General features: G+C 50.7%; 1 protein-coding gene across 1 annotated transcript; it reads right to left on the bottom strand.

Annotated features, from left to right (window-relative positions):
- Window positions 1-44: 44 nt before the first annotated feature.
- CFAP70 (cilia and flagella associated protein 70) lies at window positions 45-24,493 on the bottom strand. Its single transcript, XM_055709662.1, has 28 exons — window positions 24,404-24,493; window positions 23,685-23,811; window positions 21,389-21,575; window positions 20,966-21,061; window positions 20,644-20,723; window positions 19,433-19,609; window positions 18,853-19,035; window positions 17,562-17,653; window positions 16,378-16,477; window positions 15,281-15,415; window positions 13,595-13,762; window positions 13,276-13,356; window positions 12,699-12,790; window positions 10,479-10,539; window positions 9,257-9,448; window positions 8,487-8,618; window positions 7,839-7,964; window positions 7,186-7,319; window positions 6,972-7,087; window positions 6,621-6,812; window positions 5,573-5,680; window positions 4,771-4,859; window positions 3,908-4,060; window positions 3,027-3,188; window positions 2,497-2,586; window positions 1,342-1,443; window positions 609-656; window positions 45-153 (listed from the first exon to the last, which is right to left on the bottom strand). Exons 2-28 carry the CDS (start codon window positions 23,805-23,807, stop codon window positions 73-75), a joined length of 3,300 nt encoding a protein of 1,099 aa, XP_055565637.1. The 5' UTR covers window positions 23,808-23,811; window positions 24,404-24,493; the 3' UTR covers window positions 45-72.
- Between the last annotated feature and the right edge of the window lie 8 nt (window positions 24,494-24,501).

Genomic DNA, 24,501 nt, shown 5'->3' on the forward strand with positions numbered 1-24,501 from the left:
GCGGCTCAGGGGGATGGGGGGGCTCGGGGGGATGGGGGGGCTCAGGGGGATGGGGGGCTCTGGGGGATGGGCTCAGAGGGACGGGTTGCCGAAGCCCAGCCGGTGCTGGGTCGCGTGGATCTCCCGCAGCAGCGCATTGTTCCTCAGGCCCAGCTGCAGGGAAGGACGGAGATGGGGGGTCAGGCCCGGCCCAGGGCCCCCAGGCACCCATACCCAGACACCCACACCCACCCGCCGGCTGCAGGGCTGGGAGCTGCGACCCCCGCGGACTCCCCAGGAAACAGCTCGTTCATTGCCCTGCTGGTGTCAGTGATGGGCCGGGGGGCCAGCAGCACCCAACGGGAGCGGGAGCACCCAATGGAACCCAACGGGAACTGGGACACCAATGGGAGCAGGGCACCCAACGGGAGGGGAGCAGCCAGAGGAAGAGCTCAGGAAGGGCCAGCTGCCTTAGCCGTGCCCCATCTCCGTATGTCACCTCTAACGTGCCACACTTAAACTTGCAGGCGGCAAGGGCTCTGTGCTGTGGCAATGCTCTGGGCACCTCCCGCCTTGCTGGCCGCCTACACGCTGCCCTGCCTGCCCCGCAGCAGTGCAGGGGGACAAACCTTGACGGTGTATTTGTAGCACTGCTCTGCCTCCAGCTGCCGTCCTCCCTGGAGAAATGGCACAAGAGGTTAGTGAGGAAACCATCCCACTGGAGAGGTGCCGGCCCTCGGGGCTGTATCATAGCTCAGGACGTGGCCCAGGGGAGGAGTAAGTGCATCGAGCAATGATGAGCAATGAGGAAGGGCACTGCATTTGTCGTCCAAACACTTCACTTTCCCTGAGCACTGCCCCCCAACTATTTTTACCACTGAGATCATGGAATCACAGCATGGTTTGGGATGGAAGGGACCTTCAAGATCACCCAGTTCCAGCCCCCTGCCATGGGCAGGGACACCTTCCACAGCCCAGGTTGCTCCCAGCCCCGTCCAGCCTGGCCTTGGGCACTGCCAGGGATGGGGCACCCACAGCTGATCTGGGCAGCCTGGGCCAGCGCCTCAGCATCCTCAGAGTGAAGAATTTCTTCTTATATCTAGCTTAATCTACCCTCTTTTAGTTTAAAGCCATTCCCCCTTGTCCTATCACTATGAGCCCTACTAAAAAGTTCACCCCTATCTTTCTTATAAGCCCCCTTTAGGTATTAAAAGGCCACTGTAAGGTCTCCCCAGAGCCTTGTCTCCTCCGGGCTGAACAACATGATCTACAACACGTTATTCAGGCTCGTGAACAGATGCTGAGAAACCTGCCCACTGTATCAGGCTGGCGGTGGGAGTAGCTGGCTGGCTGGGCACTCGCCTGCAGGCAGATGAGGGAGAGATATCCCCACACTTCAGCATTGGTGTTGTTTAGGGCATTGGCTTCGGAGAGAGCATCTTCTGCTTCCACCATCTCTTCCAGCTTGAAGGAGAGAAGGAGAGGTGCGAACAAAAGGCAAACAGCAGGCAGAAAGTGCTTCAGAACTGAATGGGCATCTGCTCTTACAGCTGAAGAAATCAGTGCAAGAAAAACATTTAGCAGGGTTTCCCTGATAGGGATGCAGGGAAAGGATTTAGGGCAAAGGCAACCAGTTATCCTCAGTGCCAGCATCCAGCTCTCCCAGTCTGGAGCACAAGCCTTTCACCATTGACTACTGATCCCGGTGGGAGCACACACTGTTTACAAATCAGCACAATTACAAAGCAGCACAAATGCCTTCACCTCTGCTCTGGGGACCATGGTACAGCTCCACGAGGAAACATGACTCTGGTCCTGACCCCTATTCCTGCTGCACACTGGCTCCTGGGAGGCAGGGGTAGCTGGTGCCTCGAGGGCTGCAGCCAGCCCCCAGGCCACTGCTCACCTCCCTGGCTGGAGTCTGCAGCCTCCCAGGAGGTACACATTTGGCCAAGGGGGCAACAGAAGTTCAAGTTCCTTCTATTTGCTTCCCTGTGCCAAACCCCCTTGGAGGAACCTCACAAAGTGTACCCCTGGGAGATACCATGCTGCTGGTGGCTGGGTGTCCTTGGCAGCCCTCCAGAGGCGCTGAATTCCTTTGGGCAGGGAAAGCACTGAGATTCCTCTTTGCTGCCATTCTGCTCAATTCTTTCACAGCGACATGCAGGTCATGCACAGGCAGGCACTCCGAGCGAAGCCCAGGCCCAGATTACGTGCTTGCCATGACATCCTGGCGAGGGAGGTGCTGGCAGGCCCTGGCAGCGGGATGAGGGGGGAAGGATTGCTGCTCCCAGGGCGGCTGCTGAGGGTGGCTGTCTCCTGACATCTCCTGTATGAGCAGCCCGGGGTGCCACGCTGGGACTGTGACAGCACACAGCACATGATGGCCTTCAGGAGCATTGGTTTCACAGGCAGCCAAGCTTTACTTCATTAAAAGGGATCATGTAAAAGCAAGCCCTGCATCCCATGCCACAGAACCAATTAAAACGCAGATGACTTGAAGGTAATTGCACTTACCCTGTAGCAGGCGATTCCCACTCCCAGCCAGGTGAGACAGGACGCAGAGTTCTTGCAGGCGAGCAGGTAGGTCTGTTTTGCCTGGCCATACTACCAGGAGAGAGACAATCGGGTTTCTCTCTGCATCAAAAGCATCACCCCGCAGACAGCTCTCCCCCCAGAATTTGCCAAACACCCCATATCTCCAGGGGGCTCAGAGCCACCATCCCCACTGCTGCCGGGGGGCTGAGAGCCTGCCCGCTGCCCCTGATGCAGTGGCTCTGTGCTGCCTGGTTCTAACACAGTAATGTAGAAGTCACTCTCATTGCTAGCACGATGAGAAAAGGCTCAGCAGCACCCTGAGACGTAGCAGCTGGGACCTGGAGCTGGCACAAAAGAACAGGGCAGGCCCATGCTCTAAGGAGGCGAGCTCTGCAGAAGGGTTTGCTGTGTTGTGAGATCTTGGCTATAGCTACAGATAATGGAGTCTGGAATCTCCCGTGATTTGCTTTGTGGCAAATTTCCTTCCACCACTCACACTGGCTCCTCACCTCTTTCCCTTCCAGGTAGATGGAGCCCAGGCGCAGGTAGACAAAGTGCATATCTGCAGCATCCTCCACAAAACTGATGGTTCGCTCGTAGCACTCCTTTGCCTCACCAAAGTCCCTCTTCAGGTAGCACAGGTGCCCTTTCTGAGCCCAGACGTTTGGATTCTGTGCACACAAAACCAGGAGTGAGATGTGGCCAGGAGATGGGAGGGAGAGAGACCCAGGAGAGGGGCAGGGACCCCTGTACTCAGCAGAAAGGAAGAGCTGATCAGTGTTTAATCATAGCAGGGCAGATTTTATGTACAAAACTAATCACAAGTCATAAAGCCTGCATTGGGAGCCCTCTCCAGCCTTCCCCTGCATGGTGCCCTGGCCCATGCAAGGCTCCCCAGGTACGGTGAGTACGCAAACAGCAGTCGGAGGTGTCAGCTTCCTTCTGCCTTCCATTCAACCTGACTCCCCAAACCCACCTTCCCTCTCTGCTGAATAGCAACCCTGTTTCTCATGAAACAGAGCCTGACTCATCAACAGAAGGAAAGATGATCAGGATATACCTGTTCAAAGGGAAAAGAAAGGCAGATGCTGCAGAGAGAGAGAGGAGTCCGTGCTCAGAAATGTCGCCTGTCTGTGCAGGAGATTACAGAAGGCAAGTAATAAGCAGCGTAATGAGGAGGGCAGTGCCACAGCCACAGCCTGATGTGGTTCATTAGCTATGACTGTCCTCCCCTGCAGAAATTGCTGCGGACTAACATTAGATTTGCTCAAGTACAAATGAAGCATGGTGTCTAGGTTCACATGCAGCAACAACGCAGGTGGAGCCTGCTGTGGTGTTTGGCCAGTGTCCTGCTTCAGGACAGCGTGCTCAGGGACACACACAGAATTACCATGCAGTCAATTCTAACAGCCTCACAGAGATATTCTTCACATTTGGAGAGCTCTTCCTTCAGCATATAAGTCTGGGCCAGCGCCAGGTAGTACGCACAGGAGGGACCTCCCTGAAGGCTCAGCAGCTCATGGGCCAGCGCCCTGTGAACAAACTGTGGAGGAACAGCACAGCGTCATGGTTAGGAGAGCAGGCAAACCACAGGCACCCCCAGAAGGACATGGCAGGAGGGCTGACTTGCACTTATTTGACTTCCATGAACAGAAAACAGGAGATACTTCCCCTCCCCCGCCCTTTGAATATTTTCCTCCATTACTTCTAGTTTTGTTTTGCTTTAAGCAACTCTTTGTGCCATGTAAAATTAAGGCAGGCAGCATAACATGGCAGTCAGAGAGATCCCACAGAGATGACTGTGTGGGACAGAGACATTCCACAGGTGACACAAAAAATTACTCTGACATACACAAGCATCTGAAAGAAGAAAGGAGTACTGGCATCTTGGAAGCATCACAATAATGCATCTCATCTCTGAACGTACAGAGAAGAGCACATCTGCACCATTTCTGACTCGGCCATTCCCTCCCTAGCAAGCAGCGCTAAGCTGAGGCAGCCCGAGAACCTCGCCTGCCTGAGATCATTGTGTCCACAACCAGCGTTTTGGTCTGAATATTCTGCCTGGCCACAGTTTTCCATTTCTGGGCAGCTGAGGTTTTGTTCCCTCTTGTGCTCAGCATCTGGGGTAGCCACAGCTTATTCTCTGAGCCCAAGAAGGGCTTGCTGGAGTTTGCTACCAGCTCTTTAGCAATAATGCAGGGAAGGAGACCAAATCTCTCTGCCCACTCCTCCACCCCACACTGAGCTGACCTGGATGGCATTGACCTTGATGAGGAATTCCACTGCCTTCATGAAGATTGTGCAGGGAGGCTGGCTAAGTCCTGAGCCAGGGGATGGTGCTGCAAGAAAACTTATCTCCATCAGTCCTAAAATGGGCTTTTTGTTTCTGAAGCAAGGGTCGGGGCTGAGACCCTGCCAGGGACAGAGGAATCCCAGCAACACAATGTAAAACCCAGGAGGTGGCAGGGGAGGCTGAAGCAGAGATTAACTCAGCATTTCTTTCTGAAGGGCTTAAGTTTTGTAAGAGATGTGAAAAGAAACAATGCTCTTGACCCACTAATTTTCCAGTCCAAAGTCATAGGAAGAAAAGGTAGGAATTTATGATTGAAGCTTGTCAGAGTTAACTAAAGTGAAGCCCCTGCCTCCCCAAACTTCAGGCCCCAGCCGGGCCTGAAGCACCCAGCACTGCCATCTCTTTGCCACCCTGTAGAGCTGTAGAGAAGGCAGATCACACAACACATGACTAGAGGAGATCCACAGGGACAGAGCTGGCGTCTCAGAAGGGAGATATCTGAGCAGCCAACAAAGGCTGCTGGGTGCAGCAATACATAAGGAGGGAGCTGCGTTCACCCACTGGCTGTCCATCCTGAGACGTGCTGCTCTAAAAATCAGGATGAATCTGCCTTGCCTGGAGATTCCCCAGCTAGGGACAGAGAACAAGCCTTGGTATCTTGCCTTCAGGATGGCCACAGCTCAGTGCTCCCAAGTTACTCTCCTCCCCACTAATTGCACAAGGCCATCTCCTTCACACGCCAAGTCCCCATCTCCTGACCTTTCAGGGCTGCCTCTGGTGCAGTAGCCTCTTCCTTGGGTGCCACGCAGGCCAGTGCAGGCTCCACCGCCTCTGGCAGTTTGCCAGCTGAGCCATCTGGAACCTCCCCTGGAATGAAACCCCCGAACAATCATTAGGTGCAAGCAAAGAGTTTGCCATAAACTGCCTGCTTTGGAGCATGGTTCCACAGGAATAGGGAAGAGGGAAAATATAAAAGATCTATCACATTTTCAGAACAAGGAAGAAATTTCTTTGCAGGAGGCAAAACCTGGGTCTGGGGTTTTGAGTACAAGATTGCCATGTGAAGCTATAAACAGGTATAAATGAGGCAATACCCCTTCTCTTATAATCAAAAACGGCAAAAAAAAGCATATGACGCCAAGCCTGCCTGCCTGAGGCACTTTGCATGGAGTGGTGATAATGGTAAAAATAAAGCCAGCTACCATTTGCCACAACCTAGCCAAATATTTGGAACTCAGGACAGAAAGTCTGGGCTCAGAGGGAGGCTGGACTCAGCAAGGCTCTGAAGTAAGCCTTCAGTTCAGGCTGTTTTGCCCTTCAAATTGGTGAGGCAGTGCTTTCCAAGCTGTGTTGGGAAGTCACAGCAACAGCTTTCATGAAAGCTAAACCTGAATGACCCTAATGTATGACTGTCACAGGGGCAGCTCAAAATACGCTCGCTTCCCCCAGCCAACCCGGCCACTGCCCACACACCAGTATATCAGCAGCACTGGGCTGGAGCAGAAACCTAAATGCAAAGTCTGGTCCCTTTGCTAGGCTGCGGGTAAGACAAGGCACCGGCTGTGCTGCTTTTAGAAGACTTCATCATTTAAAGCAGCATACTTGCCACTGTTGTCTCTCACTGGTGTAGTTTGTGATCTGTCTACTCTAGCTCACAGTTCACATCACATTCCTTTACGCTTCGTATTTCTCCTCTTAGAAATACTTCGAAATTTCCCCTCTCCTTCCACTGTTCAGCATCTCCATGCTGCAGTGAGCCCCCACCTTGCTGGTGCAAAAAGAAACTCCTGGTTTTGCCCGGTGTTACCTGGCAAGCACTCTTCTGGGCCTGGTCTGGGAGACCTCACACACCCAGCAGAAATGTGCTTTTTCTCTCCTTTTCCCTCAGCAGCCTCAGTGATGCTCCTCTCCTTGGCGAGCTGTGCTTGCAGTAGCTTCTTAGCCTCACGGAAGGCCATTTCTGCCTGAATATTACTATTCTGCAGCTCATAAAACAAACCTATGGGAGACAGAATAAGCAGCATAAACAGACAAGCAACCCATAGCAAAATCCTTCCCTTAGCACCTCAGATTAGAGCAGGGGGAACAGGACTGGGGCAGAAGCAATTCTGGGCTCTACAGGAACACCCTGAGCACACGGGCCGGCTTGCTTTTGTACCTGAAAGTGTCCAGGCTACAATGCTGGATGGCTCCAAGCAGCAGGCATCCTCAAAGAAAATCTCTGCCTCTTCATAGTGCTGCAGAACCACAGCCACAATCCCACAGAGCAGCAAGCTAGGGACAGGGTCAGACAGGTTAGCCTTGCAGGGCCCAGGCAGTGGTGCAGGGGACACCCCCGACCCTGCCTCCCACCCTCTGGAGGCACTCAGCACCTTTGGATATGATGGGGGTTCAGAGAAAGAGCCTGCTGGAAGCATTCCTGGGCTTTGGTTTTTTCCTCGACCAGAAGGCAGAATGCTCCATAGTCCAGCCAGTACTGGATGTTGCGCTGGTCCTGAGCTATCCTCTAGACAAAAGAGATCATCGTTGGAGTGAAGACTGCTGCAGTCATGCTCAGCACACACACCGGAGCAGGGGGACAACTCTGGAATGACTACATCTTCCCTCTGACCACCCCAAGCCCTTGTCTATCACACGCTGGGATTGTGCTGGGCTTCTTCTAAGCCTCCTTCACCTAACACATGTCCTCCAGGTTCAGCTGACCTCCTCCTAGCCTCCTGTTAAGAGGGCTGTGTTCCCAGTACTGACCCAGCACACCTTTAGGACCATCCCATTTTGCCTGGCCTCGAGGCTGAAATTCTCAGTGACCTGGCCAGGCTCTATCTCACATCCTCCAGAGAGCAGCATCTCCCTAGAAAATCCCTCACATATTCTGCCTGAGTATCCTGGTTGGATTCAGCTCCTTCCTCCCTACACCACAGTCAGGGCTGGCTGAGCTGTCAGCAACACGGGCCCCACGCCACTGCGATGGCGTGCTGGCTGCCAGCCCAGACACACCAGCTGGAAAGAACAGGGGCTCCTTTACCTGCTGGTAGTAGAGAGATGCCAGCTTGTAGTCTTTGTTGACTTCAGCTTCACGAGCAAAGAGCCAGAGCTGCTCCTCAGTCGTGCAGGATGGAGGAGCAGGAGGAGCAGCTTCCTCAGACAGTAGCTGGTAGGGAGCAAGACAGAGCGTTAGCCCTGGGGAGGGTAAGAATTGTTCACACAATCTCAGTACAGCAGCAGTCCCCAGTGGTACCTCTGCCACACAGGGACAAGGCAATATCTATTATTTGCAGTTATGACAAGTAAAAGCATCCCCTAGAATAAAACCATGTCAAACTTCTGTGGTGTCACTTACTGGTGACCCCAGCTCATGCTAGAAGGTCTGTGCTCTGCTCGGGTGCATGGCAGAGGGCATGGACCCAGCCCCCCTCACCTTGAACCAGCCACAGCAGCTTTTACTAATGGTGTCTCACACATATCCCACCATAAGGATTTCATAGCAGTGGGATACAGATGCACTGGACCCTGCCCCTGAGTGTGGCTCGGGGCCCACGTGTTAACTACAGCAAATGAAAGCATGAGCCTGCTTCTGCCTTGAAGGCAAAAGTCCCCCTGCTTCACTAGACGCAGTGTCTAGCCCTGGATCTACAGTGAAGTCGTGTCCCACATCACCCAGGTTTCTCCCCACCTGGTTCAGGGCTATGTGCATCTGGTCCACGAGGTACACGTAGAGCTCACTCAGAAATGCCTGGAACTGCTCCTGGGTCTCAAATGCTGTGGTCTTCAGGTATTTCTCCCTCACAATCTTCACTACAGCATACTATGGAGGCATGTGACAGTTGGACAAGGCAGACCCCCCTGTGCCACCCACCAGTTCTGTAATCATGCAGAGCCAGAACACACTGATTTTGTCTGAAGCTCCAGCTTAGTTCTGAGGAAGAAATCCAGCCCAGCACTAATAAAAGTGAAAAAAAAAAGGAGTGAATTCTTTTCCCACCTCCCAACCTTGGCTCTTCTTGACACAGCCATGCCCCTTTAGGGGCAACATCTGCCAAAACTCATCCCCTTGGCACAAAGAGGGGGTCTCTGGGCAAAGCATGGCCGAGGCTGACCAGCTGAGAGGGGAGAACCCCCTTTTTGTGCTAGGGCAGACTGTTGAGTGTGCAAGAGCAGTAAGCTTTGCCTTCCTCAGGCTATGAGCATGGGGCAAATGCATGTGACCAGCTTTGGAGTCCTCCCCATTGACAGGAACAGTTCTGCTGATGTGTGACTGAAGCAACTTGGTGCCTGCTCCCTTAGAGGGAAAACCTGTTCCCCCTCTGCCCACTGCAACAGCTGCAGGTGGCCGGGATTCTGGAGCAACACAACATCCTAAGTCACATCCTAAGCAGCAGCTCCTCACTGAGAAACTGCCAGAACAAAACAAGCAGGGAAGCAAAAAGCACAAATGGACTCTACCTTTAGCTGTTCTTTAAAAGCAAAATATTTGCCAGAACTATTGAGCGCGAAGTTGAGCTGCCGCTTCTGTTCCTCCAGGGTTTGGTGGTCTGTTGCTCCCTGGTCAGGCAGCTGCTTCCCAAAGAGCTCATGGTATTCACTTAGGATGGCAACAGCAATGTTCATGACACGGCTGTGATAATCTTCCACTGCCTAGGAAACAAATAATCAAACTTAACAAGTCACTTATGCCATCAACCTTGAAATGTATTTTATTTGGCAGAGCCCACGCCTCCCATAAACTCCACCTGACTCAAGTCTCAATTAATCTGTCATGCATCCTTTCCTGCCCATGCCTGAGGGCTGCGAAATATCTACATGTAAATACAAAAGAGCTCCTTCACAATTAAATATTGCTCTTGCTGTATTTTTCCATCAGAACCCAGTATTTCAGTCGTTGTTGTCTCTTCTATAGCAGTATAACTGGCTGTAAGTAAATTATATCTCATCTGCTGGGAGCTTTTTAAACCCATGGGCCAGCCCTCTTCAGCAGAGTCTGTAATCTCCCTAATCTCAGTGGCAGAAGCTTCCATGTGCTGTGACAATCAAAATGTATCACTGTGCACTCCACACAGTCCAGCACAACACAATTCTGCATCACCACTGGGGTCAGTTGTTGAAGTGCTGCTGCTTCTCCCACTGTTGCTTTGAATTTACAATCACCCAGAAGCCATCCAAGGACATTCTCCTTTGACGGCTGTTCTGTACCCACAGAAGATGAGCCAGCACTCTCAGACCATTTTCTAAGGATGTCGCACACACAAAAGTCCTCAAAAATTCTGGGTGACCTGAGAGCAGTTGGGGCTGATTCTGTTCACGTTTGTCTGGGTCTGATGAAGCACATGAGCTAGTCTGAGACAAGAAAGTGCTGGGACTGCTCAGGGTAAACATAAGGTTCTGGTAGCCTCCCTCCCCAGCATCCCATTTCTTTCCAATCACCCCTACACTGCTGCCTTCCCTGCCTTTGCTACATCTCTCCCCTTTGTATGGGCTGTGAACGTGAGTGACAGCCCAGGAACACCTTCCCAAGGCATACTACTGTGAAAGTACATCCAGAAGTTTTCTTTTCTGTTTATTTCCTCTTCAAACCTCACCTACATACTGCTGCAGGGCTGAGATTGATTCTCCTGTGTGAGGGATGAGGTGGCAGAGTAGGGGCAAGGTCACAGGAACTTGCACTTACCTTCTTGGCTCCTGCAGTCCAGGGAGGCAGTGGAGGGCGAGGAGGAATCATCTGCTTGACCCTGTCAACAAGAGAACAGAAGAGATCAGCCAGACACACTGCCAGCAACACTGGCTTGTCTTGGGCACAGGCAGCCTGTAGTGCAAGGGCTCGAGCTTGTCATCATGTCCCTGAGACACCTCACAGGGACCCGGGGAGGGAAACTGAAGTCTCAGTCCAAGAATAAACTGTGAAGACTAGGCACCTACATTCAGTGCTTAGAGCTCATCATAATAAGGTTAACATTTGTTACTGCTAGCAATCAAAAACACTCTCCTAGAGAAGCAGATCTTCTTTAACTCACAGCCTCCTGGGTCTGCCCAAACAGCTCAAGAAAGGTACCAACCTGAGGAAAGCTCTGAAGAATGTTATCACTTTATCACCCAGGTCACCAAGATCCATCGGTTCCCCACATTGCCCAGTGTGGCTGTGCCATGCGCTGGCCATGCGCTGACCCCTAGACACCATACTGACTCTGTCTGTAGCACTGCTAGTTATAATGACCTTTCAAGTATTGATCAAACCCCCTTATGATTACCATAATTTTTACTAAGATTTTATTAAAATCCTTGGTGTCAAAACAGCCTTAATTCATGGAGATTTTTATCAAGATTTCTTGCTTGCCAATACCTAAACATAAACACCTTCAGTCCTTAGAATGTAATCCAGACCACCAAGCTAAGGTGTCACATCCCTGTAATGGCTGCTACGCAATTAGCAAAGCAATTTGATTATTCCCTGCCAAATACAAACTACTCCTGTAACTGTCCTGCCAGCTTACAGAGCCCCAGACCAGCTGCTTTCTCCAGGTCCTGAGCCCTGGCCACCCCTCCCAGACAAACTCTGCTGTGCAGCACAGTGCTGTGGCTGTGAGCAGTCCCTGTGCTCTGCACAGACACGTCACCACCCCTTGGGAAGCCACAAAGACTGAACAAGCTCCCACGTTCACAGTCCCACCCTCACCCAGCCTCAGAACAGCATCCATCACCGATGTGTTACCTCTACCAGTGAGACAGATGAAAAGCAAATTGCTTCACTTTCAGAAGAGAAAAAGAAAACCAACAACAACCTGTGGAAAGCAAGCGAAGGGTGCCAGGAGGAGGATGAGAGAGGATTTTGGATGGAGCCCAAGAAAGCGAGCTATGGTTTGCTATTGAGATATGTATTTAAACATCCTTCAAGAAAAAGATCCACTGTTGGTCTCGTCTGATAGGACATGTGTATGTGGCAGCAGCTGGAGCCCCCCAAGACAGAGCCCTTCCCAAGACTCAGGAGGGCTGATTTTTCAGGCCTGACATCTGCAGCTGCACATGGCAGGTGAACAAGGGGGGGTTACGCTGAATTCATGCAAGTTGCAGTAGAGCAGAAATGGTATAAAAAGGGCCAGGAGAAGGTCTGTTCTAAGGGGGGTTCACCTTCCCCAACCTGTTCTTTCTAGAAGACAGCAGGCAGCACAGAAACCAACACACGTACTTTCCCTTCAAAGAATGGCTGCTGCTTATATTTCTGTTTGAGAGAGAAATACCACCTGCACTTGTTATACTTTATTAATTTACTGCATCTTCTCTTTTTTTATTCAATAAATTATACATGCTAGGCCTCTCCTAGACTGTAACGCAGCAGGGCTACCACTGGACAGGAAGAAACTGCCTCAAATCAAACAGACAGCGGAAGACTCGAAGCAGGAGAGATGAGAGAGCAGCTCTACAGCAGAATGATGTGAAAACTAATGTAAGAGCCAAGGGATGGGTAGAAGACTGTGAGAAAACGTCTGAAAAGGAAAAAATGACAGAATGTTATGGTGAAGTTAGAGCAGTGCTACCCAGGGCAGTCCATGCTGGTGACCAGCCCTAAGCAACCAGCAGAACATCACACGCAAGAGGCAAGCACATGGGGATTAATGGGAAACAAAGCCCGGATGGGAACACAGACACTGTTGTGCTGCTCTGGTGTTCTCTCTTTTTGAGAGGAATGGCAGGGAGTTGCCAGCTGGGAGGAATGAAGTGTTTTCCCAACACACCAGATGCCACCTCTTAAGTGGTCTGGCCAAATCCTCCTCCTGATTCCAGTGGGCTTTGGCTCAGGCCCTCAGCACTCCGAGGGGGAGCTTGCTCTGCAGCCCTGGTTCTATCCTGCAGAAATGAGCTGTCAGCCCCAGAATTACAGCACAGCTTTACACACCGTCTGGTGAGCTCCTCTCGCAATCGCTTTGGTACCAAGGCCTTGTCCAGCTTTATCTCCATCACCAGGAACGTTCCTGCTTCAGTGTATTGCTGTGAAGATAAACATTGCGCTCTCAATGTCGTGCTGTCTAGAGCCATTACTGACATGATGAAAGACTGAGCATATAGCTACAGATCTTCAGCAAATCCTCTTCAAACTGCAGAGACACAGCTTGTTTTATAACCTGCCCTCAGAATGATTTACAGCAGCAAAATTCAGCTCAAGAAACCAGTCTAGGGAAAAGGAGAAAGCCCAGATAATCAATCTGCTTGCAGAATGAATATGCATTTTTGAGGAAGAAGCCAAAACATGAAGGGACCCTTTTAAATAAACACCTGATTATTTACAGAGACCTTCTAACCCAATGCTAGACTGCCCTCCAGCTGGATGCCACTGAAAGAACTCCAGGACAGCATTTACATAAAACTTTCCTTGTCCGACTCACTCTTGAAGAATTTAATTGCGTGAAAGGTGTGAGACACCAGTGCAGTGGCAGTCTAGCAGTCTTTCCTTCTTTTTGGAGATACATAATTACCTGTCCATCAAGGCTGAGATATGTGTCATTTTTAGCTTCTACACTGGCATCTGACAACTGGATTTTGGGCGCATTGGACATCTATTAAAGAAAAAGAAAAGACATCTCTTGTTTCAGATTCAATAACCCTCACACCTTTGCAAGTTTTGGATGCAAGTTGTACATTTGTTCAGGCAGCATGTACTAAAATTTCAAAATAACAATTTATCTCTCTGTTGGCTGAGGCGACACAGCGTCACTCCCTGGTTTCTGCATGCCCCAGCTACCTCTGATGTGAAAATAGAGCAACCATGTTGCAAGATGCCGCCCTAGACCTTACCCTTCTATTGGAATCCTTATCTTTGGTGATTATCTCTTTGTCTTCCTTCTGAGTCTTGCAGGGAACTGCTCTGGAAAGGGGAGTACTGATCCCTGGGGTCCACGACCCTTCCTTAGTCAGGTTGAGCTGTGTCCTGAGATCCCGGAAAACACTGTGCTGACTTTTAGTCTGAAATAAAGAGGGAACAGAGGGAATCAAGGGACAAACTAGGCTTCCCCACCCCCTCTCACATCACAAAACACATTGTCAGGGTCCCAAATGCATTAAGAAGCTATGCAACCTCGTCTTCCCCTCCTAGGAGTGTAGTTGCGGGTGCTCAAGGCCAGTTCTGATACCATATAGCTGTGAAGCCTCAGGTTAGACTATGAAACAAGCTGCCTGAGAAAGCCACAGCAAGGTCTCCCTGTCTTCTCTCGTGAGCTGCATTTTCACTGAGGCACTGGCCCTTGATTCTTGCCTGAGCTATGTGGTAGAAATGCTGGAACCCAGCCCGTGCTGCCCTGATCCTGACCCACTGACCTGCATTCCACGGCTATGGACTTGCCCGGTGGTGTGGACTGTTAGGTGAACCTGGCTACCCTCACCAGCTCTGCCCTGTAATTTTTTGGGTACCCCCACCTGCCCTGCAGTGACTCTTGGCTCACGGCTCACCTTCTGGTGCAGAGCAGCTTCCCTGACACACATCAGTGAATTGCAAGGAACAGGTTTTTCAGATTGTTTACACACTGTTTGACCACCTAGACAGGCTGTTCCCTCCCAGCCATCACTGGTACATGAGCTGGGCTAGCAAGAACTGCGGGGATCATGGGGAGAGGATGGAGCAGCTGTACCAAGACTGCCTAGACCAAGGAGCAGCCCAAAGTACCCAGAGAATGAGAACGACAGAGAGAGCATGTGTGTCACTTCACTTGTGACAAATAAACGCTACAGGACAAGTAGTACCATGCAGCCAAGAGGCCATTATTCATGGTGGTGAAGCAGAGACCCACCAACAGCTGTGGGCCTAGCCCTGCTTTGCAACAGCCAGTGGGAGCATGGAGGCAGGGAGAAGGGCTGTCATTCACCGGCTGCTGCAGCCCCGGCAGCAGCACTACGGGGGACGTGGGCAGAAAGAACAGGCTGTGCATCTGCCCTCCTGAAAGAAGCTCAGGTCTGTTCCCCCAGTACTGTGGGAAAATGGAGATGTAACTGTCACTCTTAGTAACAGAGTGGGGAAAAAAGCAAAGGCAAATAAACCTCCGTGAGCTACAGCTGAAAGAGCTCCAGTGACAGCTTTTTTGGTTGTTGCCTGGGGTAACGCTATCCTTTTAGAGCCACTGTTTGCTCTTCCCAGCAATGCAGTTCATTTGCCCATGTTCCAGACTGGGGAGAGAAGAGCATTCTTATAGCTCTCCCTGCTCAGCTGCTGGCAGAGAAAGGAGTGGAGTGAAATTCAGAGCCTCTTTCAGCCCCCAAACCTGCTCATACATGCCCAGAAATCCCCTGTGTTTAAGAAGTCTGCACCTAAAAGCTTGTCTTGTTATTTTTCTCCATCAGCAGAAGGGCAGAGAAGTTTCAGAGTCAGCCTCTACACTGTCCATGCTGCCTGCTCCCAACCCCACACTGCCCACGCTGCCTGCTCCCAACCCCACGCTGCACAAACACTGCAGAGCTGCAGCACAGCCTGGCTGTCTGGTCTGCTCTCACCTTCTCAAACACCTCACTGTCTTGGTAGGTAAAGACACGAAAAGCACCTCGGATCTGCTTCACACCAGGGCACAGCAAAGGCACCATGTTGACATATGCCACGCCATGGAAGAAAATCTGCTTGTCCTCATCTCCCTGGAAACACAGAGCAAGGGACTGAGATACTGAACGGACTGTTATTCTCTTTAAGGAAACAAGGTCACCGATCCCATTAAGAAGAGGCCACACAGCAAACTGATGCACCTGATGAGCCAGCGGCTCTCCGTCACTGGCACACAGCTGAGACAACCTGGATGAATACACTGGAGTCATTTAATATGTAGAATATCAATTTTATCCCAATCCCTGCAGGGCAGCTTTTCTCTCTAATGCCCACACCAAGCCATTGCCCAGGATGGTCTTTTTAAGATACAGCTGCAAAATTATCAACCACGTGGTTAGAAATCCAAGCGACCCTGCCAGAGCTGTGCATCTTGGATTTGACAGAAATCATGTAGTTAATGAGGTCTGAGAGTCCTGGCTAGCAGCAGACTGGTGAGGGTGAGGGAGAAGGATCTCTGTCACAGCTGCAAAGTCCTGGCACCAGCGAGTGCTGAAAGGGATTTGTACCAACCTATATGACTTTGCCCTGGAACAGAATAGGAGCTCTCACACAACCAGCCACCATGAACAGAACCATTAGCTAAGGGGCTGTTTCTTTGTTAAACCACCCCAGTTTATGTGCAAAAGCATAACTTATTTACACTCTGAGAAAGAAGGCGTGAATTTCTTCAAGATGTTCCAAAACCCCATTGGCTAAAGATAAATTACCCTCAATTAATTACCTTAATTATCAAAAAGCACGCTTTCCCTTACCCCTTTCCACCAAGCTACCACAGAACATCAGCGAGACTGTATGCTATAAGGAAAAAATGTTATCCTTTGTCTATTTAACAGCTCTATAAGGCTGATTAATCCCTTTACAAAGCCTCTAGCTCTCTGACTTGCTTTGGCTGGTTCAAGGCTGGTTTTGGTATTACAAAGGCATTGAAAGGAAAACGCCCGATAACGCAATGCTGCTCCACAAGCCAGAACAACATACCCCTCCCCGCTTTTACCTTGTCAGCTTTGCTAGTTTTGCCTTTGCTGGATGGGGCCACAGACATCATGCAAACCTCTATGGGCCAGTACTGGCACTCTGCAATGCGCTTCTGCAGGCTGAACACAAAAGAGGGCACTGAGAAGATGCAGAGACGAAGCTGGAGAGCCCATCACCCTCCTTTCTGCCCAGCAGCCCCAAAACATCACCCCTCAGGTTTGCTCGGACCAATGGGACACAGCAAGCACCCTTAGGCCACTGGAACACACATGCTTTGGGGCAGGCTTGGTACATTTTCTTCCCCATCCACTGCTGTGTGCATTTATGGCACAATCAGCCATAAAACAATTGTGAGAGCAACTCACTAGGTTTTCTCTCTCCCCTGGTTACTTCAGGAATAAAATGAGTAAGAAGGAACATGATTAAATTTGGTATAAATCCTGAATTGCACAGAGCAAGCAGACCCTGAGCTCCCATTCAATGTGCCTGGTAACTCTGAAACCAGCAGGCAGGCTGATGAAAGTGTAGGGGGAAAAATGTTAAAAATCAAACCAGATAGAAGGGACTGATTCCACAGGAGGAGTAATTTAGCTGTGAAACTCACAGCCGTGACGCAGCTGAGGCCAAGAACGTAGGAAGATTCAAAAAGAAATGGGATACTCATCCTGATCTTGGGCATATCTGGAGTCATTAAAGGTAATGTTTATTCAATAAGAAAACAAATGAGGGCCCACAGGGAGTGAAAGGATTTTATTGTATTGGGAATTCAGCAAAATTTAATTAGCAGCTCAGAAGAGAGCTGTGGGGGCCACCCTACTCCATGTCTGTTCACCATAACTCTGCTGCCCCTTCCTTCAGACCGTGGAGGGAACAGTCACCAATTCCAGTTGCTGGCAGCATAAGCAAACATCTATGGCCTGGAGGCAGCAGCTACAGTTAATTCATCTTCTCCCACCATAGCAAAACTAAGTTGCTGCCAGTAATTAAAGGCAGTTAGCTGCTCTCTTGCTCATGTGAACACCTTTGGCTAAGAGCCAGCCATAGGAGCCATGGGAGGCAAGGCAGAGCCACGGTTTGACCATGTGAGAGGTTTGAGACACCTGCATGTTGCTGCTCCATGCCTTAGGTCACTCAGCTGAGTGCATTCTGGGGTGTTTTCTCCCCACTGCTCCATGCTGGAAGGGAGGTTCTCAGGTCCCTTACGTGACTACTGCAGCGGGATCCAGGTAACAACGCCTTTCCATGTCCCATATGATTCTCTTCATGCTTTCTGCTCGGACCCTGAACTCCCTGTCCTGTGAGAAACAGTATGTGGTCAGAGCCAGGACAGCAATCTCCACAGCCTGCTTCGTCCCCAGTTCATGCCTAATAATGTTTGTTGGGAGAGAATGTGAGTCATACAAAGGTTTCCAACTCACCACACCCCGGCCAGCCTAACAGAGCAAGCTAGCAGCCCTTCCTGCAGACACCAGAGCCCATTAGGATTAAAAGCCTGGCTCACAAGGAGATAATCACGGAGTCATAGAACTGTTTAGGTTGGAAAAGACCTTTAAGATCACCAAGTTCAACCATTAAACCAGGACTGCCAGGCCCACCACCAAACCATGTCCCTGAGTGCCACATCTACACATCTTTTAAATACCTCCAGGGATGGTGATTTCACCACACCTCCCTGGGCAGCCTGTTCAGTGCTTGACGAACCTTTCAGTGAAGAAATGTTTCCTAATATCCAATCTAAACCTCCCCTGGCACAGCTTGAGGCCATTTCCTCTTGTCCCGTCTCTTGCTACTTGGGAGATGAGACCTACTCCCACCTCACTACAACCTCCTTTCAGGCAGTTGTAGAGAGCGATCAGGTGCCCCCCTGAGCCTCCTTTTCTCCAGATGAAACCACCCCAGTTCCCTCAGCTGCTCCTCATCAGACTTGTGCTCCAGCCCCTTCCCCAGCTCCATTGCCCCTCTCTAGACATGCTCCAGCACCTCAATGTCCCTCTTGTAGCAAGGGGTCCAAAACTGAACACAGGATTTGAGGTGTGGCCTCATCTGTGCCGAGCACAGGGTGACAATCACTGCCCTGGTCCTGATGGCCACACTGTTTTGGATACAAGCCAGGATGCTGTTGGCCTTCTTGGCCACCCCCAGCCACAGTGCTGGCTCATGTTCAGCAGTGCTGTCAGCCAGCACCCCCTGGTCCTTTTCTGCCAGCAAGACAATAATACAATACAATATTCCACCAGCAATACAACTCCCAGCCCAGCAGCTCGGGGGTGGGTAGCTTTCTGGGGACCAGACCTGCCACATACACCCTAGGGAACTCTCCTGTGGTGAGTCAGCACGCCCACTGTCCCAGGGGAACCATCTCTGTGTCTGGACACTGCGCAGAGAACTGACCACTCGCCTTCCTCCCATAACAAGTCTCTGCAATTCTTTCTCAGTCCCTTCACTAAGACTTGCTCGTTCTCTTCCAGCCATGACACTGCCAGTCCTTTGTCACCTCTCTTTTGTTGAGTTCCCCATCCTCATCCTCATAGGGACCACCAGTGATGAAGGAGTTGGGTATGCTCAGAGCGCCAGGGGCCATGATGTTATCAAGGGGCCATTTCTTGGGCCTGGGTAATGGTTCCTTTTCACCAGCAAGCTTCAGGATGCCATTCTTGAAGAGCAAGGGGAATTCCTTCTAGAGAGACATGAGAATGAAAGGACTTGCATTTCCAGCAGGAGCAGGAGCAAGAGCCAGCTGCTCCGAGCTGGGTCTAACAAAGCAAAGCAGCAGTGCAGGGGCATGGCTCGGAAAATGCACTCCACCATGCGCATACAAAGAATGGAGAAAAAATAAATAGTCGTGTGGAAAAAACCTGCCAGTTTTAATCCAAATGTTGCCGAGCAGACCTTTGTGTTAAAGAAATATGTCACACCAGAGACCCTGAGCACTCACAACAAAGGCTGCTGTGGCACAAGCACGGGAGCTGTATACCCCACGGGTCTGGACACTTGTTCCACGGTGCATAATATGGGAGAACATCCCCCTGTGTAGCAGCCAAAACCCCTCTCACCGTGTCTGGACTAATCCTTACCTCCCCAGCTGCTGGCACTTGCAAGCAAGCCATGTAGTTCTGCAGGGGTCCAGTGGCAGCAAGCGCTTCTGGGACAGAACAAGCTGCCTCCAGCGTGACACTCAGGAGGTTACCATTTGCAAGCTCCACCGCAGAAAGCAGGGGCTCTTTGGTGCACACCGTCACTTCAAGGTCACCCTGTGAGACAAGGATAAAGTAGAGCCAATAACCAGACAATTAGAACACTCCTGCTCTTGAGGGAGAAGCAAGCACAAGCCCAAGGCCAGAATATATAATGTTATCTTATTCCTCACCTTAGATGTAAAAGAAAACAGACCAGCATAGGAAAAGAATATCATGATCAATTTGGCTGAATTGTGATGTTTGTTTGTTTAAATTGGAGCATGCTTGAGGCATGACATATGCCCCAAAGGTCTCATAAAATGAGCCAGGGAGAGAGAGTCAAGGTCTCATGAAACAAGCCACAGAGGAAGAACATGAGGGCTGGAAAATAATGACTTTCCCCTGGTGATTCAGAGCATGCCAAGCTAGGGCCGCATTTTGACTCTGCCCTATCTCCACGCACTGTGTGTGATCTTTAATTACCTGTCCCAAACCTGGATGGATGGTGTGCAGTGAAAAAACAGCTCATCAGCATTTATTATCTCTGCTCCCTAATGGACACCCCCCTACCTTGCTTACTGTGTAACACTTCTTAAATACAGAAAAGTTAATGCAATATCTGCCTCTCCATCACTCAGTGCTAACTGCAGGCAGACTCAGGAGCAAACTTAGACACATTTTCCCAGTCTCATTCTTCATTCCCCGCCTTATTCACTGGGTACTTTTCAACCAGCTGAATGAATAAGAACCTTGCAGGAAAGGCAGTCACAGCTTGTACAATAATGGACTCTGAGACATTTTATCCACATAAAGTTGGGCAGGTAATCTGCCTTTGCCTTTTTATGGTTTTTCAGCACTATGCTTTCCATCTTGAATATTATTTGCAGAGCAATTTGGTAGCTGAACACATTAACATTTCCTAGCACGACTTCACCTATCATAGGCAACTAGGGACAGACATCAATAGGAGCAGGAAAGGCCTCCAAACTTGTAACATATAGGGCTGTAACATATCCGTGATGAGCTAGGTGGCTGAGTCATGCTCACCTTCCCCTTAAAAAGCAGCAGAGAGCCAAATGAGTGAAGGAACAGTTCCAAATTCCACATACCTTGGCCTCTGGGTGAAGGCTCTCTAATGGAGAGGTAAGCACTGCATACAAAGGAGTCGAGATCTTAAACGAACACTGTCCTGGGAAGAAACAGGAGTGAGAACAGCATAAAGTGAGATGCTCTGTAGAGAAATGATGGCCTAACTCCTAACGCTGAGCTACTGATGTCACCCCCTCTTCCCCTGGACCCAGCTTTCTAGAGATGCTATGAAGTGCATTTTGTCAAAAGGACGTAAATTACAACCAGGGGTCCATCAGCAAAGATCAAAAAGTGCCAAGGAGTAAGAAGTGGTTACAGAGGTTGCAGAATTCAATGTTGTACCTTGCAGCAGAGGTAGAAGGTCCACCACAGCTTGGCCAAGAGGCATGGTCTTCTCCTTCTGTCTCCTCTCCCTTTGCAACACTTCTATCACTGTCACTAGAGAGATAAAAAAAAAGCAGCTGGCAGAGTTTCTCAGACAGCTTCAGACCAGCAGTTCAGGGGCTGCAAAGGGTCATTGTCAGCTTTGGCACACACTTCTACTTCATCTCCCAAGGCCAACAAGAACAGCAAAACCAAGGAGCACAGGCCAACATGAAAGAGGATTCTTCCAGCTGGCAGAGATGGGAACAGAAGTTCCGAGACCCTCCCACCACTGCTGCCAAAGTGCTATTCTTGAACAAGTGACTCCTGTGGCAGGCAGACAGACCGGAGCAGCTGACAGTACTCACCTCCAAGGAGGGAAATTCAGCATCAGGTACTTACAGAGCACAGGTTTTTGCGCAATGTCAGCCAAGGAATTGGGCCCATCGGGGCTGCACTCAAAGCTGGTCATGAAATTATAGTTTGCTGTCCCATTTGGCAAGACATCAGTCTTGGAGGACTCTCCCAAGATAGCTCCGTTGAACTCCACACGCACCAAAGTAACTGACACGTCGCTTTTGATAGTTTTCTGTCAAACAAATGGTACACTGAGCACCTGGCTCTGCAGCAACAGGCCCAGCATCAAAGTTGCCTCTGGCAGGCAGCTCAGTTCAGTGTCCAGGACAGGGCTCACCGATTGGGGTCTTTGGTTGTTCCGCTACAGGAACAGGGAAGAGGAGCAAAGTTTGGCTGTGCTAAGACCTCACCCTTCCCTGTCTTTAAGAGGGAAATTTCCTGCTCCACCATGCTGTGATGCCCCAAGGATTATCAAGGGCTGTGGCAAGGGAGATGGAGAGGTCCAGGCTTCACCCCAGGAAAGGCAATGAAAGACACATCTAAAGCAGATCCCAAAATACCCCACTGATATTTTTGTGCTTCCAGGAAGCTTGAGGCTTTTGTCATCTCCTAAGAAAGTAGCTCCTGAGCTATGTGGCTGAGCTCACAGGACACTTGTGTATATCATGTGGCTGCAGAACACCTTGAAATCAAAGAAGGGCTCCAGCAAGCTCTTGGGAGAGCTCTGCAATTGGTTCTTACACCACCTTCACACCACTTGCTTTAAGCAGACATGAGAAGGTTTGAATTTTAAAATGTTTCTGCAGAGGGGCTTAAACAGGTGAACAGGGGTGGTGAGAGCACAGCATGTTGCAGTGGGGATCCGTATGTCCAGGCAGCACCAGGCACCTCCACAGCAGCACAACACATGCTGAGACAGTTACCAAAGGAGAAACACGGCTTACTTCTCTGTCCAGGGAAGGGCAGCTGCTGCCCTGAACTTGAGGACCACTGTGCCCAAACCCAGCTTTTCTTTAGTCCTGAGCTGCAGGAATGTCTAACCTCCACGGGCTTCTCCCTCAGCTCCCTCTCTCCATGTGACTGGGGTAATTAGTACCATATTGGCTCTTGCACAAAAAGAGATTTCATTCACTTGGTTTTAATTTCCAGTCCTTCTGCCTGTCTCCTTGAGCATATAGTCTATGAGTGGCTAAACAGAAGCATCCAATTAACCTTTCTCTGTACCATTAATTATCCTAGACTCCTCTCTCATCCTTCTCTGCATTACCTCTAATTAAGCAGATTCCACACTTCTTACAGCTGGATTTTTTTTTTCATATTGTTGTTCTTATTATCCCACTTCTGCAAGCCCCTCTTCTTTTGCCACAGCCATTTCTCAAGATGGAGCGATCAGAACCACAAACTGACATTCCAGATGCAATCAGTCCACAGGTCTACTCTTTTCAGCACTGTTTTTCTTCCTCTTACCTTATACTTCTCACCTAAGATGCTGTTTGCTAAATCTATCAGTGTGAGAGGTACTCAAATACTACAGTGTAAAAACCGCAAAAAAAAAAAAAGCAGGTGCTTTTAGTTTGCTTTTTTTGTCTCCTGCTAGAGCAGAAGCAGGGATTTGCATTTTTCTGCTTGCAGCAGTAGCTGAGCTTCTCCTCCGCATTCCCTCCTAAATGCCAGTTCCTCTAGAAGACTTTAAGGACAGCTGGGTGTTTCACGCAGCACATGGAAATCACAGTAGGCAAGGTTTGATCAGAACCAGCTCATAGTCTTGCCCTGTAACCACACTGCAGCCACTGCCTTTTTACAGCTAGAGCCACCCTATTGGTTTCAATACAATTTAAACCACTGTAGCTGGGATGACAATCTGACTTTATACCCAAGGTGAGACCTTTTTAGAGGTATTTGTCTCACTGATACATATTTTTTTCATATCAGCCTGTGTTTTGTTTTAAAAAAGCTGCCATTTACATACAGTTAGGCAGAGAAGGCAGAGATACATTCCACCACAGCACCTCTGGGCTGCTGCTGAGGCAGTGCACTCCCCAGTCTACGTGAATCACAATAGAACAATCTGCTGGATAAATTTTGCTATTAGCCATGTGCTCCCTCTTTCATACTCTTTATCAAGCTCAGAAATCAATCCTCTCTCGTCCATCCTTGCACGAACAAGCCCTCAGAAGGGAGCAGGAAGCCACCGCGTGGCATTGCTGGAATCTCTGACATTCTCACCGCTCCTTCCTATAGCCTTATCCCTTCACACCTGGCCTTGAACGGGATCACAGCACACCAAATCACTCTGGCCTCATTTATTAAACCAGCAGAGACATTTTCAGAAGTTGTTTACCAGGTCCTGCGCCTTCAGCACTGCGACCTGCACTGGTGTTGGCAGTGCCTCGCTGGGAAGAGCTGCAGCAGCGGGCAAGCCAGAGGCCTCCTTTCCAGCAGACAGCCCCGCAGGGCCCTCCATGGCTCTGCAGGAGAAAGAATGAGGAAAGAAACATGAAACGGCTCTGTTCCTCTCCCAGGAACGCCTGCAGGACAGAGCAGCCATGGTTGCTAGCATTGTTCAGGGCCTGGCTGTCAAAACACCATTGAAAGCGCAGGGCTCTGTCAGTGACGCATCTCCTGAGGAGCGCAGGGGTAGGACAGGGAGAAGTGTCATGTGAAAATTATCCGGCTCTATAAACTTCACGCAGGGGCGCAGGGGAAGGCTCCGTGTGCCCAGTGGCCCCTGCAGGGCCCTCCCCAGTGCCGGGCACAGCCCCACGCTCCCTCCTGCTCCGTGTTTCAGTTAAATGGGAGCCCGTGGGGCTGCCAGCCCATCCCCACGCGGCCCCCACAGGCACCCAGGGCACCCGGGACCATCCTGCGCCACAGGTTCGGCTGCACCGAGGCCCCTGAAACTCCCCCAGGACACAACTAGGCCGAGGAACCCCCGTGAGCCTACGGCACCCCGCTGCCTGGAGCCCCCCTAGCCCGGCTGTAGGGTGCCCCCCGAGGCTGGCAGCCTCCCGCCATGCCCGACGGGCCCTCAGGCTCGGGGTACGGCCTGCAGCTCCTCACCGCGCCGGTGCCGGGAGCGGCCGGGGGCGCCGGGCCGCGAACCCGCAGCCGCCTGGCCTCAGGGGGCGGCCGGCCACGCGTAACCACGGCGACGCGGC

The sequence above is a fragment of the Falco cherrug genome, chromosome 4, assembly GCF_023634085.1.
Source record: "Falco cherrug isolate bFalChe1 chromosome 4, bFalChe1.pri, whole genome shotgun sequence".
In the NCBI taxonomy this organism is placed as follows: Eukaryota; Metazoa; Chordata; class Aves; order Falconiformes; family Falconidae; genus Falco; species Falco cherrug.

Bases quoted from the DNA above. Each gene is read 5' to 3' on its own strand.
- CFAP70 (XM_055709662.1), bottom strand. From the start codon at position 23,807: ATGGAGGGCCCTGCGGGGCTGTCTGCTGGAAAGGAGGCCTCTGGCTTG. The intron at 19,610-20,643 runs GTATGTGGAATT...CTTGTCTCACAG, and splicing joins GCCTTCACCCAGAGGCCAAG to GGTGACCTTGAAGTGACGGT. The intron at 7,088-7,185 runs GTGCTGAGTGCC...CCCTGTCCCTAG, and splicing joins AACCCCCATCATATCCAAAG to CTTGCTGCTCTGTGGGATTG.